Source organism: Strigops habroptila, chromosome 8 (genome assembly GCF_004027225.2).
Source record: "Strigops habroptila isolate Jane chromosome 8, bStrHab1.2.pri, whole genome shotgun sequence".
Classification (NCBI taxonomy): domain Eukaryota; kingdom Metazoa; phylum Chordata; class Aves; order Psittaciformes; family Psittacidae; genus Strigops; species Strigops habroptila.
The window spans coordinates 63,473,530-63,488,934 of NC_044284.2; the positions used below are offsets into that span (position 1 = coordinate 63,473,530).

Genomic DNA, 15,405 nt, shown 5'->3' on the forward strand with positions numbered 1-15,405 from the left:
AGCATGGCAAGTCAACAGCAAATACAGAGCAGGCATTTTAATGGGTGGAAAGCTAGCATTCATTTCTGAGCTCATAAATTTTGGGGAGAGCATGTTAAACATAAGTTCACTTTGTCTTTGCTTTAGGCTTTTCTGTTTCCTGTGGGAGTAACAGAAGAAGATATGGTCTGACAAGTATATATGTCAAAGCATTGCTGTAGATCTTTAGATACAGACTGTGGACTATCTGCTAACATTTGGGTCTGTGAAAAGAGTACAACTCATGGCTGATTAGACTGAGCTGCAAATGTGGAATGATCACTGTGAAGAGAGGACTTTGGAACACTGATTTGCATATCCTGTGGCTGTAGTAGCTCATTCTGTGGTCAAAAGACACTCAGTAAAGAAAGAAGGTAACTGTTGTTAAGCTAGATACCTTTGATTCGATGCACGTTTTGGCCAGGGTATTGCGGAGCCAGAGACAGTCCTTTAACTTGGAGCTTCTTTAGCCAAGGTCCTCTGTGTGGTCCTGTTAATGCTGGCTACAGGATGCTCTAGCAAACCATTACTTGTGGGGCTTCAGTGCTTGGCTGAGCAGAGGATCCCTGTTTTCCCCCAAAAGGATGGAAAGTGCCTTGGTTTACTAACATCCAGAGCCTGACTACACCTGTCTGGCACTCTTCTCATTGATAGGAGCAAACTGGACTTTAGTAGAATGGGTGAACAGAGCTCTGGAATTCTTTACACAGCCACTAGGCCAGTGATCAGGTGATAGAATTTTGGTAGATGAGGGATGATAACAGTGATCTCATGTGATCCTGGAAAAGCTCTGACCCCTGATCAAGAAGGATGGGATCTTTTGCAGCTGGTCAGAATGTCAACCCTGAAACATGTATGCCAACTGCAGGCTGTAAAAAGCTGATGGAGTGGTTTCTGGAGGGGAAATGGGGGAAGCACAGTGGACCAGAAGCACCGTTAAAAGAAAAAATAAGTCACCACGAGATCTGACATGATCCTTTGATCTTGACAGGTCAAATTTGAGATGTCAGAAGCCTTGTTTGTTGACAAATGTGCACTTTGTGCTGTAGGCTGTGGTCTGATCTTCACTTGGTGGTTTTATAAAACTTCAGCATGAAATGTTCAGCCTTGCTTCTGCATGCACATAGCTTCTATTACTATGAAGTAACAATGATTATGAATGAAGATTATGCCAGCATTAGTCACTATTCAGGATTGCTGGGCTTGATGGCTGATGTGTACATACATGGGGTTTAAGGTACTTTTTAAAAGAAAAGATGTATTAAAAAAGATACATCTTTCTGTGACTTGCCCTTTAGTATGGTGATAAATGGGCGAGGTGTAATAAAGAAAATGGGAAGATAGGTTTCTATTCTTTGTGTTTTCCTATCTTTTTCAAGGACTTTTTTTTTTTTTTCTGTTAAGACAAAGGTAAATTTCCTAAATGAAATTACAGAATCGCAGAATCACAGAACCAACTGGGTTGGAAAAGACCTTTAAGATCATCAAGTCCAACCATTCCCCAGCGCTGCCAAGGCCACCACTAACCCATGGCACTGAAGGCCTCGTCTAATTATCAAAATTTTAAGTTGTTTCTTTTGAATTGCAGCACAGAAGGATCTGAAGACCAAGAAGAAGTGGATGACTTCTGGAAAGAAAAACAGTTGCTGTCAAGAACTTCAGTATCCAGAGGCTTCAAGTGACACTGGTGATTCTGTCTTTGTAGAATCTGACTACCAAAAAGGGGGAGTGAAAGACCTGAAAGAGAGTCAGAAGCGCATAAAACTCCCACCTCCACAAAATCTGAGAGAGCCAATCTCCAGAGGCAGTCCAGACTTGCTTGTTAGAAGGAGAGAAAGAAGCTGTGAAAAAAGTACAGAAAACAAAGTGCCAACTGTGGCATTACAACAAAGTACAGAGGTAGAATCAGATAGCTCGGATGGTGAATTTGAATCGTTAATAGAACGGATAAGGAAACGAAGTATACCTCAAAAACCTACGTTAAGCACAAATAAAACTGTCCGCCAGCCAAGCACAAGAGGTGAGCAATTGTTCCTGGCTGACTTGCAAGCTACTGACAGCAATGGTAGTGCCACTTGCCTAATTATTTTCATTTGTGTGACATATGCTTTAGAAATGCAACCCAGCATCTTGCAATTGAATTTGGTGAAATCAGAAATTATTTCTTTAGCATTGCGATGAGTGATTTTACTAGTCTTGTGGTATCAAAGTTTTAAGTTTTTCAGCATTGCTTGTTTTTATAATTCCTATAACTGCAGGCATTTTAAAAATAGTTTTGAAAACAAAATCTAACTGATAGTTTTGAATGACGTTCCCTAACCAACAGAGAGAAGGCCTACTGAAACCACAGAGCTTGAAGTGGTCTGTGATTTCTGGTGTGAGGGTCAGTCATTTTACCAATCTGTCCAGATGTGGAATGGAGATATACGTAGCTATCTGATCAGAACTTGATTGTGAAACAAATAATGTGACTTACGGTACATGACAGAAGGTTAAAGTCATTTTTCTGTTCAAATAGTGTCTCTGCATTACTTACAAACTCTTAACAGTTTCTTTGCATGCATTACTATGCCCTGATCATTTTCTTTTCCGACGGCTAGAAAGTCACTGGTTTTCCTCCTAAAATGAATTCTTTTTTTCTAGGAAAGCTCCTCAAATGTTACTTTACTAACATTGTTTCTTTGCAAGCAGGGATTTTAAATGGAGGACGTAAACCAGCAACCTCCCCACACACAGGTATTTCTCCAGTTTAACTTTCTGTGCTGTAGACTAGGCCATGGTCTGAAAAAGGCAGTGGCTTGGTCAGCCAGTGTAAATGACCAAACCAGACCTGTACTGGTCCCATTCAGACACCCTGAGAACTTAGTGTGCGCAAACATTTCTGGCTGTGTCCTATGAGATCATCACATATAATCTATCTGTTTCTAGCAGCAGAGAGCCATGAGGATATATTTCATAAGGAAGATTTTGAAATACATTTTTATGAACCATTCTCTTACATGAGATGAAGTGACCCTCATTTGGAGTAACAGGCATGCAAGAAAGAGTCTCACACTTGTTTTCCCTGTGTTTCTGTTTCTTGTCTTTCTAGTGGGCTGTTCATTGCAGTGATTGTGAGTCTGCTCTTCCTTGTGTTATTGAGGTTCACAGCTGGGGTTCTCTTCTGGATTTTCATCTTTGGTGTGATTGGAATTATAGGTTATGGTAGGTGTAATCCTCCAGCCTCTGAGGCTATTTTTCCTTATTGCTTAATTTTGGGCAGGGAAAGTAAGCGATTACATCAATTAAATGCTATAGGTGGGAGAACTAGTGCCTGGGTTTAGACACAGTTAAGTGAGAAGGGCTTAAATGGCAGCGAAATTTAGTAAGAATCCAGCTGTGCTGACACTTAGCAGCAGATGTAGTAACCCGAACTATCTACCCACAGTGTGCTTAGTCTGTATTCACTTGTACTGATCTTTCTTTTCTATATATGTGATGTTACAGCTGACTAGTCTCGCAGTAATGCGTGTTTGGGTTTTGCTTACCTGACGTGCTGAGGACAAAACACTTCACTTGTCAAAGATTTAAAAAAACCCCAACCTTGTCTCTGCACTCTTCAGAAACACTCATTTTATATTGATTGTTTTTTAACAGGCATCTGGCATTGTTACTGGGAGTACAACCATCTGAAAGGAATACCTGGATCTGACCTCACTGTTTAGGATACTGGATTCCAGAGGGACTTCAGAGTGTGCCTGCAGCTGAGGCAAACATGGTTAGCATTTAATAAGTGCCCTTAACTTGGTATCTGTTAATGGATACTCGGGAGATTCAATCGCTGTCTTGCTACAGTTTCTGCCTTGTTAAATCTCCTGCTCTACGTATGTTGCTCATAGAAGTAAGCAGAATTCTCTTTCTTATACAAAGTGCAAAAATCTACTTTTTTTTGCAAGGCTACTAGTGTATTTGTAAGGCGACGTAACGCAGTTGCACTAGTGATGAGAGTGAAAAATGCTTGTGTTACTGGCATGTGTGTCTATGTGTGAGGACACCGGGGTGGTGTTTAGGGGCACCCACCTGTGTCCTCCCCCCCCATTGAAGCTGCTGCAGGTGCTGCGGGTGCTGGGTGCCCGCAGTGGGGCCGGGCTCAGCGTCCCCGGGGGTGCCGCTGGAGCTGCTGGTGCTGGCCAGGACTGTTGCCTATGGCTGCTCCACGGCCTTCCCCTTCAGGTAGGGACGCGCCTAAAGGGGTGGTGATGGGGGCAGCACCCATGGGTGCCCCCTATGACTCTCTCTCCGCCCCCCCCCCCGTGCTTGGGGTGAAGTGCTCTTCCTCCTCCTGCAGACCATGACCCTTGGCTTCCTCACGCAGCACTTGGGGGGCACACGGGGAGAGGTAAATGGGGTCTATGGGGCACCCATGGGTGCTCCTTTGCCTTCATTATAACAACACACCCCCCCCATTTTTTCTGCAGGGGTGCTGCTGTGGCTGGTTAATGGGTGTTACTGGGCACCCTCCTCTCAACCCATACCCCCCCAGGCTCATCACCTTCCTCCAAGAGGCCAATCTGCCCATCATCATCTTCAGCAGGGTGGGGGGGGGCACCCATAGCAGAGTTTAAACGCTGGGTCACCATAAGCCCCCCCGAATCGACCCAGTGGTTTGTTCCCTCCTATTCAACCCAATGGTTCATTCCTACCCCCCCCAAATCAACCCAGTGGTTCATTCCTCCTCCCCAAATCAACCCAATGCTTCATTCCTCCCCTCCCCAAATCAACCCAACAGTTCATTTCCCCCCCCCGCAATCAAACCAATGTTTCATTTCCCCCCCCAAGTGACCCAATGGTTCATTCCCCTCAATTCGACCCAACGGTCCCCTCCCAAATCAACTCAATGGAACCCCCACAAATCAACCCTATGGTTCCCCCCAAAATCAACTCAACGGTTCATTCTCTCCCCCAAATCTAACCCAATAGTTCATTCCTGCCCCCCCAAATCGACCCAATGGTTCTTTCCTCCCCTCCTCAAATCAACCTGACGGTTCATTCTGCCCGCCCAAATCAACCCAATGGTTCATTCCTGCCCCCCCAAATCAACCTAATGCTTCATTCCTCCCCCCCAATCAACCCAATGGTTCATTCCTCCCCCCATATCAACCCAATAGTTCATTTCCCACCCCCACCCAAATCAATCCAGTGGTTCATTGGCACCCCCCCAAATCGACCCAGTGGTTCATTCCTTCCCCCTAAGTAACCCAATGGTTCACTCCCCCCGCCCCCAAATAAACCCAAAGGTTCATTCCTCCCCCCCAAATAAACCCAATGGTTCATTCCCCACCCCCAAATCGACCCAATAGTTCATTCCTGCCCCCCAAATCAACCCAGTGGTTCATTACTCCCCCCCCAATAAACCCAGTGGTTCGTTCCTCCCCCAAATCAACCCAATGGTTCATTTCCCCCCCAAATCGACCCAATGGTTCATTCCTAACCCCCCACCAAATCGACCCAGTGGTTCATTCCACCACCTAAATCACCTCAATGGTTCCCCCCCGAATCAACCCAATGGTTCTGCTCCCCCGATTCAACCCAATGGTTCATTTCCCCCCATTCACCCCGATGGTCCCCATCACCCCCAATTCAACCCCTTGGGGGGGGTCCTTGATGCGAAGCATCCATGTGTGACCTCCCCTTTCTGTCCCCCCCCGCCCCCAGCTCCTTCAAGCCGCCACCAACTACAGCCAAGGCCACATGGGGCAGCTCTCAGGGGTCACCACCACCCTCCTGTTCGGGGGGGCCGGGCGCAGGTCTTCACCTCCCTTCAGGTGAGACCCCCCACCTTGGACGCCCCAAATCCCCTTTTCCACCCCCCGCAATGTTCCATCTCCAACAGGAGACAGAGGACCCACTCCTGGCCTTGACCTTCGCCACGTTGGCCGCCTGCAATGGGCTCCTATTGGGGCAGCTGCTGTATTATGGGGGGAGGAGCCCCCAAACCTCCCCCTCACCGCAAAGTGGACTGACCCCGGATCCCCCCATACCCTCCCCCCAATGGAACAAACTGGGGGGGTGGTGTTAAAAAGGGGGTTTTTGTGGGGTGAAACATCCCCCCATTAATAAAATGGGTTTTCACTGGTGCTATGAGTCTAATTTGGGGTGTTTGGGGCCATTTCTGGAGGGTTTCAAGCTGATTTTGGGCCAATTTGTGCTGTTTGGACATAATCTGGGGTAATTCCAGCTGCTTTGGGGCATTTTGGGTGGATTTTGAGCTGCTTTGGGGACTTTTGGGGCATTTTGGGGCATTTCAGGCTATTTGGGGGCTGGTTTAAGACCATTAAAGCCACTTTGGGGGTCGTTTGAGCTGATTTGGGGCAATTTGGGTGGGTTTTGGGGCTTTTCTGGCTGGGTCAGGGTGTTTTGGGACACCTTCAGCTGCTTTGGGGCATTTTGGGGGCACTTGGGGTGGGTTTGGGGGCATTTCTAGCTGTTCCTGGGGAATTTGGGGCACTTTGGGGTCAATTGGGGTGATTTTTGCTCTTTGGGGACAATTTAAGCTGGTTTTGGCAGAGTTTTGGGTCATTTGGGAGGGTTTGGGGGCATTTGGGGGTTCTTGGGGTGGGTATGGTGCATTTCTGGGTGGTTTTAGGGCCGTTTGGGGCATTTGGGGGCAGATTTGGGTCAATTCGCGCTCGTTTGTGACATCTTTCAGCAACTCCAGCTGGGTTTTGGCTGATTTTGAGGTAATCTGGGCTGGTTTGGGGCATTTCAGGAGGGTTTTGGAGCAATTTGAGCTGGATTTGGGTAATTTGGGCTGGGCTGGGGCATTTCAGGTGGGTTTTGAGGCAATTTGAGCTGGATTTGGGTTATTTTGGGTGTGTTCGGGACAAATTTGGGCACGTTCCTGTAGGACGCCTTCTACAGGACGGAGCCGGACGCGGTCGAATCAACGCGGGGGGTTTCAATCCGCGCGCGGCGCCGCGGGATTCAATCAGGTCCGACACCGCTTCACTCCGCCCGACCCGCGCCGCTGGGTCCTAAAGCCCGACCGTAGGACATAGAATCCCGCAAAGGGTTGGGCTGGCAGGATCCTTCTTCCCAATATAGAATCATGGAATGGTTTGGCTTGGAAAGGACCTTAAGATCATCTAGTTCCAACCCCTGCCATGGGCAGGGACACCTCGCACTAAACCATGTCACCCAAGACTCCGTCCAGCCTGGCCTTGAACACTGCCAGGGATGGAGCATTCACAACTTCCTTGGGCAACCCATTGCAGCACCTCAGCATTCTCACAGTAAAGAACTTCTTCCTTATATCCAACCTAAACTTCCCCTGTCTCAGTTTGAACCCATCACCCCTTGTCCTGTCACTACAGTCCCCAGTGAAGGCCCCTCTCCAGCATCTTTGTAGCCCCCTTCAGACACTGGAAGCTGCTCTGAGGTCTCCACGCAGCTTCTCTTCTCCAGCCCCAGTGTTCTCAGCCTGTCTCCATACGGAAGGTGCTCCAGCCCCTGCTCAACCTCGTGGCCTCCTCTGGACTTGCTCCAACAGTTCCATGTCCTTCTTATGTTGAGGACATCAGAACTGCACACAATATTCTGTGGGTTGGGTACTCCAAGGTTTACAGCCTATCCAATGCATATAATCTCCGCGCCAACTGTCCTGCCTTTACATGTCCCCTCACTCAATTTCATACACCCCCTCCACTTCTTTATCTCTCTCCTTTTACGGTTCGATTTCATAGCTCTCTGGCAGACATGTGGCACCCAACTTACTGCTTAACTCCAGAACCACTTTGCACCCACTTAGTTTCATAGGTTGTACGACGACAGCATTCTTGTTAACCAGAGAGTGTGTCTGCCACCCAGAGATGACATTGTCTTGAACTAGAGTGTGTCTGTTTAAGTCATGGTATCTCAAACCCTCTGTTTCATTCCCTGAGTAACTTAACCCCAGCCCCAATATTACAAAGCCTTAATATTGTAAAGCCTTTATATTACAAAACCTGAATATTATGAAGCCTCATCCCCAATATACAACTACAGTACTGCTTGTATCACACTGGGCATCACCTACGCACAGTGAGGTCCGCAATAGTACCACCAACATGGCAATCTATCCTTGCTTTCCCACCTATAACTCCATCTCTGTGTTGCCTCTCTGATAACCACTCTTGAGCACCATGGAACATGGATGCAACCCTGGAGTTTTGGCTTTATTGAAGAATCCTTTTCTCTCTTTGACCTTTTCTGTACTATAGACATCACCCAGCACAAGTCAGAGATCTCATCCTGCCTCTTTTAACCCAGCTGGTGGTTTGCCCCACCCCTGCCCCAGGGCATTGAGGGAGGGGCTGTGGGTGGTGCCTGGGGTATATAAGGCTCAGTGTTGGAACCAGCGGCTCTTTCAGCTTTTGGGCTTCAGTAGGGTCAGTTCTCTGGTGTTTGCTTTATCTATTGTAGCTTTTGAGTCTTGTGGTATGTTGCGCTGCTGTTGTTTGTTGTTTAATGTGATGGAATCAGCTGAGTGAAGATCTTGTAAAGCTTTACCAATGTACGTATTAATAACTATCTCTCTAAGCTTTTGTAAAGTTTTATATTTATAGGAGGTGTTTAGGTCTTCTAAGGTTGTTTATTGTTATGTTTCATTGTTTCTATTATTGGGCCCTGAATGATGTCTTTGCTGATGATAGAGTTTTGAGGATGCTTTTCACTGCTTTTGTTCTGTATTGGATTATTAAATGAAGTATTTACTACTATAGAGAACCAAAGTAGAGCAGTGATAAGGTGGAACTGGAAGTCATTGTTCAGGTGTTATTAGTTGGATGTTATTGCCCATTACCTACACATGGAGATCTCATGATCAGTTTCACCAACATGCCAATCATCTGTGCTTTGCCATCTAAAATTCTCTCTCTGTACTGCTCTTACGTAAAACACAGTCGGGTGTTTTACATAAGAGCAGTGCCCTAATGGCACTTGGGGACCCCCCATGGGGCTGTTGGGGGTCCCTATAGGGTGCTGAGTGAAGTGATGATGTGGATGTGCCAGTGATGATGTGGATGATGTCACCACGGTCCTGGTGGCATTACAACACCATAAGTCAATAAACACCGTGAGGCGTGTGTTGTGCATCTATAGGGAACTATGGCGCAGTGGGGAGGGGCTCTATAGGGCACTATGTGGGAGTGCAGGGTGCGTATAGAGCTCTATGGGTTGTCAGGGGGCCACGTGTGGGTCTATGGGGGATCTAGCAGTTGCTGTGTGTCTCTATGGGTGGCCGTGGCACACTACAGGGTGTCCAGGGCTCACTTTAGGGTGGCTATGGGGTATCTGTAGGTCGCAGTGGCTCATTATGGGGATCTATGAGTCTCTATGGGGCATCTGTGAGTCACTTTGGAGTATCCATGGGTTGCTGTGGGGTGTCTATCAGCCACTGTGACTCTCTATGGGATGTCTATAGGGTGTCCATGGAGTGCTGTGGATGGCTACGGCATGTCTATGGGTTTCTGTAGGTCACTACGGCGTGTCCATGGCTCATCAAGTGTGGCTGTGCTGTGAGTCCCTCTGGAGCCCTACAGGATGTCTATAGGGAGTCTATGGGGCTGGGGGGCCTATATGGGATCTACTGGGCTCTATGGGGCTCTATGAGGCTCTATGAGGTGGCCAGGGGTTGCTCTGGGTCACTACGGGGTATCTAAAAAAATATATTTTACTAAAAGTGACTAAGCCAAATCTGAAGAAAACTGAGCAAAAACTGAGCAATCACAAATAAAACTGTAATAAAAGTGAATGAAAGATTAAAAAAAAATGAATGAAAGTGAATAAAAAAATGGACTGGTGTTGGGGTACTTAGGGGTTGCAGGGGGAGTGGGGTCCCTATGGGGCTCTTGGGAATCCTTAGCAGGTGCCATGTATACAGATACAGCTGCTGCTGTTATTGCAATGCCGGTAGTCAACAAAAGCTGTGGGGCGTGAGTTGTGGGTCTATAGGACGCTATGGGGCAGCGGAGGGTGTTTATGGGGTGATATGAGTTGCCATGGGGCAGTGTGTGGGTCAGTCTGGGCTCTCTGTGGGTAGTTATGGGGATCTGTGGGTCACTATGTGGTCTATATGGGTTGCTATGGAGGGTCCAACGGTTGCTGTCGGGTGTCTGTGGGTCACCGTACGGCTCTATCCGATGTCTATAGGGCGTACAGGGCTCTATGGAGTCTCTAGGGGCGGGCGAGGTAGTAAAAGCGGTGCCGGCGGCGGCGGGAGCAGCAGGAGCGGCAAGGGCACGGGCGGCGCCGGTTACGAGAGCGGCACGCGGAGAAGGGGGGCGGGAGCGGCAGGGGCGGTGGCGGCGGGTGAGGTAGTCAAAGGGACGGCGGGAGCGGCGGTGGGGGCGGCAGCAGCGAGGGGAGGCAGCGGCGGCAGCGGGAGCGGCAAGGACAGGGGCGGTGCCGGCTGCAGGAGCGGCAGGGGCGGGGCTGGACCGGCAGGAGCGGCAGGGGCAAAGGGGGGGGGGGGGGTGCGCGGGATGGCAAGGGCTGGGGGCTCATGGTTCATTAGTGCACTTAATTAAATTTGATTTTCTTTGCCTTTATTTACGACTATATAAATTTATTTGAGTTTTAGTCGGGATTTTATCACTTTTGTTCAGTTTTGTTCCCTTATGCAGTTTTTTATTGACTTTTATTCACTTAATATGGACTTAAGTCACTTTAACTTTTTTCTCTTTTAATTCACTTTCTATTCGCTTTTTAGTCACTTTTTTCAGGTTTTCGGGGTTTTTTTTCCCAATTTCTAATCACTTCTGTTCGCATTTATTCACTTTTTATTGAGGCATAAATACTCGCTTTTACTCGCTTTTACTCGATTTTTTATTTGCCTGAATTCACTTTTAACCGCTTTTTATTCAGCTGTGTTGGGAACACCTGGTTTCAATAAGAGCTCATGAGGCAGAGGGAGGTTTAAAGCTTTATTCGAATAAAGGGAGATCTCCACCAGACACACGTGGTTCAGGGTTCTCCATTTGCAGTCAGTATCCACCTATTTGATACTTTCCCTGCCTGCAAAGTGCCTCCTCCTTTCTCCTTTGCCTCAGATCCTCTGAGCCATTTTACTGTGCATAAGTGGCAGTTCCCGAGAGATGGGCGAGTTTCGCAAGGCTAAGCAAGATCTGCAAGGTTTAACAAGTTCTCACATTATTGATGCTGTTTCTTTTTCATAGAACCACAGGGCTTTTGTAAGATTCTGCACTTTGTCCCTGTTGTCTGCTGTGTATTTGTGTATTCCTGGCAAGGCCACAGCTGTTCTCCACAAGCTTTATGCACGTTTTTGTCACTCTTGAACTCCCATGTACTTGCTTTGGATTCACTTTTACTTCACTTTTATGCTGTTTTATTCAGATGTATTTGCTTTTTAGTTCCTTTGAGTGATCTTCAATTCAGTTTTATTCACTTTTCTTGGAGATTTATTCAGATTTCTTCCCTTCTTTTTCATTCACATTTAGTTCACTTGAGTTTTATTAAGGTTTATTCACTTTCATTGGTGTTTATTCCCTTTTCAGCTTTATGCCTGTTTTATTTAACTGCAATCCAGTTTAATGGAGCTGGAGCAACTGCACTGGGCCCGGCCCACGCCCCAGGATGGACCTGAGCCCCCTGCAAAGGTGAGACCCACAGCCAGCCCCACACTGCCCCATGGCGATCGAGTGACACCCATATATACCCCACAGCAACCCATAGATACACACTCCCCCACCCCCATGGTGCCCTATAGACCCACAAGACGTGTCCTCCAGCTTTTATTGACTTCTGGCGTCATGATGTCACGAGGACCGCAATGACATCATCAGCATCATCAATGACACAGTGCACCATAGGGCCCCCACTACCCCCCCGCAACCCCTCAGTTGGCTCAGTGTGTGTTTGGCTCAGTGTGTGTTTGGCTCAGTTTGGCTCTGGTTTTGCAGAGGTTTTGGCTCAGTTTTTGGATCTGTTTTTCCAGAGTTTTTGGCTCGGTTTGTGGCTCGGTTTTTGCAGAGGTTTTGCAGAGGTGTTGGCTCAGTTTTTGGCTCAGTGTTTGGCTCAGTTGTTGGCTCAGTTGTTGGCTCAGTGTTTGGCTCAGTTTTTGGCTCAGTGTTTGACAGAGGTTTTGGCTCAGTGTTTGACAGAGGTTTTGGCTCAGTGTTTGACAGAGGTTTTGGCTCAGTGTTTGACAGAGTTTTTGGCTCAGTGTTTGACAGAGGTTTTGCAGAGATTTTGACTCAGTTTTTGGCTCAGTTTTTGCAGAGGTTTTGGCTCAGTTTTTGGCTCAGTTTTTGCAGAGATTTTGACTCAGTTTTTGGCTGAGGTTTTGCAGAGGTTTTGGCTCAGTGTTTGACAGAGTTTTTGGCTCAGTGTTTGACAGAGTTTTTGGCTCAGTGTTTGACAGAGTTTTTGGCTCAGTGTTTGACAGAGTTTTTGGCTCAGTGTTTGACAGAGTTTTTGCAGAGGTTTTGGCTCAGTGTTTGCAGAGGTTTTGCAGAGATTTTGACTCAGTTGTTGGCTGAGGTTTTGCGGAGTTGTTGGCTGAGGTTTTGGCTTAGGTTTTGTAGAGTTGTTGGCTCAGTTGTTGTAGAGGTTTTGGCTCAGTGTTTGCAGAGTCTTTGCAGAGTTTTTGGCTCAGTGTTTGTAGAGTCTTTGCAGAGGTTTTGGCTCAGTGTTTGACAGAGGTTTTGGTTTAGTTTTTGCAGAGGTTTTGACTCAGTGTTTGACAGAGTTTTTGCAGAGGTTTTGCAGAGATTTTGACTCAGTTTTTGGCTCAGTTTTTGCAGAGTGTTTGGGTCAGTTTTTGCAGAGTTTTTGGCTCAGTTTTGCAGAGTTTTTGCAGAGCTTTTGTAGAGATTTTGCAGAGTTTTTGGCTCAGTTGTTGGTTCAGTTTTTGCAGAGTTTTTGGCTTAGATTTTGGCTCAGTAGTTGCAGATGTTTTGGCTCAGTTTTTTGCAGAGGTTTGGCTCAGTGTTTGACAGTTTTTGGTTCAGTGTTTGACAGAGGTTTTGGCTCAGTGTTTGACAGAGTTTTTGCAGAGGTTTTGGCTCAGTGTTTGCAGAGGTTTTGCAGAGATTTTGACTCAGTTGTTGGCTGAGGTTTTGCGGAGTTGTTGGCTGAGGTTTTGCGGAGTTGTTGGCTGAGGTTTTGCGGAGTTGTTGGCTGAGGTTTTGCGGAGTTGTTGGCTGAGGTTTTGCGGAGTTGTTGGCTGAGGTTTTGCGGAGTTGTTGGCTGAGGTTTTGCGGAGTTGTTGGCTGAGGTTTTGGCTGAGGTTTTGCAGAGTTGTTGGCTCAGTTGTTGTAGAGGTTTTGGCTCAGTGTTTGCAGAGTCTTTGCAGAGCTTTTGGCTCAGTGTTTGACAGAGCTTTTGGCTCAGTGTTTGACAGAGGTTTTGGCTCTGTGTTTGACAGAGCTTTTGCAGAGGTTTTGGCTTATTGTTTGCAGAGGTTTTGGCTCAGTTTTTGGCTCAGTTTTTGCAGAGGTTTTGCAGAGTTTTTGACTCAGTTTTTGGCTCAGTGTTTGCAGAGGTTTTGGTTCAGTTTTTGCAGAGGTTTTGCAGAGATTTTGGCTCAGTTTTTGGCTCAGTTTTTGCAGAGTTTTTGCAGAGTTTTTCTAGAGATTTTGCAGAGTTTTTGGCTCAGTTTTTGGCTCAGATTTTGGCTCAGTTGTTGGTTCAGTTTTTGCAGAGTTTTTGGCTTAGATTTTGGCTCAGTAGTTGCAGATGTTTTGGCTCATTTTTTTGCAGAGTTTTTGGCTCAGTGTTTGACAGAGTTTTTGCAGAGATTTTGACTCAGTTGTTGGCTGAGGTTTTGCAGAGTTGTTGGCTGAGGTTTTGCGGAGTTGTTGGCTGAGGTTTTGCGGAGTTGTTGGCTGAGGTTTTGTGGAGTTGTTGGCTGAGGTTTTGGCTGAGGTTTTGCAGAGTTGTTGGCTCAGTTGTTGTAGAGGTTTTGGCTCAGTGTTTGCAGAGTCTTTGCAGAGCTTTTGGCTCAGTGTTTGACAGAGCTTTTGGCTCAGTGTTTGACAGAGGTTTTGGCTCTGTGTTTGACAGAGCTTTTGCAGAGGTTTTGGCTTATTGTTTGCGGAGGTTTTGGCTCAGTTTTTGCAGAGGTTTTGCAGAGATTTTGACTGAGTTTTTGGCTCAGTTTTTGCAGAGTTTTTGCAGAGTTTTTCTAGAGATATTGCAGAGTTTTTGGCTCAGTTTTTGCGGAGTATTTGGCTCAGTTGTTGGTTCAGTTTTTGCAGAGTTTTTGGCTTAGATTTTGGCTCAGTAGTTGCAGATGTTTTGGCTCAGTTTTTTGCAGAGTTTTTGGCTCAGTGTTTGACAGAGTTTTTGGCCCAGTGTTTGACAGAGTTTTTGGCCCAGTGTTTGACAGAGTTTTTGGCCCAGTGTTTGACAGAGTTTTTGCAGAGATTTTGACTCAGTTGTTGGCTGAGGTTTTGCAGAGTTGTTGGCTGAGGTTTTGCGGAGTTGTTGGCTGAGGTTTTGGCTGAGGTTTTGCAGAGTTGTTGGCTCAGTGTTTGCAGAATATTTCTAGAGTTTTTGGCTCAGTGTTTGCAGAGTCTTTGCAGAGTTTTTGGCTCAGTATTTGACAGAGGTTTTGGCTCAGTGTTTGACAGAGGTTTTGCAGAGATTTTGGCTCAGTTTTTGCAGAGATTTTGGCTCAGTTTTTGGCTCAGGTATTTGCAGAGGTTTTGCAGAGATTTTGACTCAGTTTTTGGCTCAGTTGTTGGTTCAGTTTTTGCAGAGTTTTTGGCTTAGATTTTGGCTCAGTAGTTGCAGATGTTTTGGCTCATTTTTTTGCAGAGGTTTGGCTCAGTGTTTGACAGAGTTTTTGGTTCAGTGTTTGACAGAGGTTTTGGCTCAGTGTTTGACAGAGTTTTTGCAGAGGTTTTGCAGAGATTTTGACTCAGTTGTTGGCTGAGGTTTTGCGGAGTTGTTGGCTGAGGTTTTGGCTGAGGTTTTGTAGAGTTGTTGGCTCAGTTGTTGTAGAGGTTTTGGCTCAGTGTTTGGTAGAGGTTTTGGCACAGTTTTTGCAGAGGTTTTGCAGAGATTTTGACTCAGTTGTTGGCTGAGGTTTTGCGGAGTTGTTGGCTGAGGTTTTGGCTGAGGTTTTGCAGAGTTTTTGGCTCAGTTGTTGTAGAGGTTTTGGCTCAGTGTTTGCAGAGTCTTTGCAGAGCTTTTGGCTCAGTGTTTGACAGAGGTTTTGGCTCAGTCTTTGCAGAGGTTTTGCAGAGATTTTGACTCAGTTGTTGGCTGAGGTTTTGCGGAGTTGTTGGCTGAGGTTTTGGCTGAGGTTTTGTAGAGTTGTTGGCTCAGTTGTTGTAGAGGTTTTGGCTCAGTGTTAGCAGAGATTTTGGCTCAGTTTCTGCAGAGGTTTTGCAGAGATTTTGACTC

The 15,405-nt window shown here is 46.7% G+C and overlaps 1 protein-coding gene across 1 annotated transcript; it reads left to right on the forward strand.

The window, feature by feature from the left end:
* The first annotated feature begins 2,451 nt into the window (after positions 1-2,451).
* LOC115612012 (mannose-P-dolichol utilization defect 1 protein-like) lies at positions 2,452-6,134 on the forward strand. The gene is given in 9 exon segments (XM_030495791.1): positions 2,452-2,754; positions 3,110-3,222; positions 3,655-3,775; positions 4,102-4,230; positions 4,346-4,396; positions 4,476-4,592; positions 5,713-5,794; positions 5,797-5,822; positions 5,891-6,134. Coding segments are annotated over 7 exon segments (594 nt in total). The 5' UTR covers positions 2,452-2,754; positions 3,110-3,222; positions 3,655-3,772; the 3' UTR covers positions 6,077-6,134.
* The last annotated feature ends 9,271 nt before the right edge of the window (positions 6,135-15,405 follow it).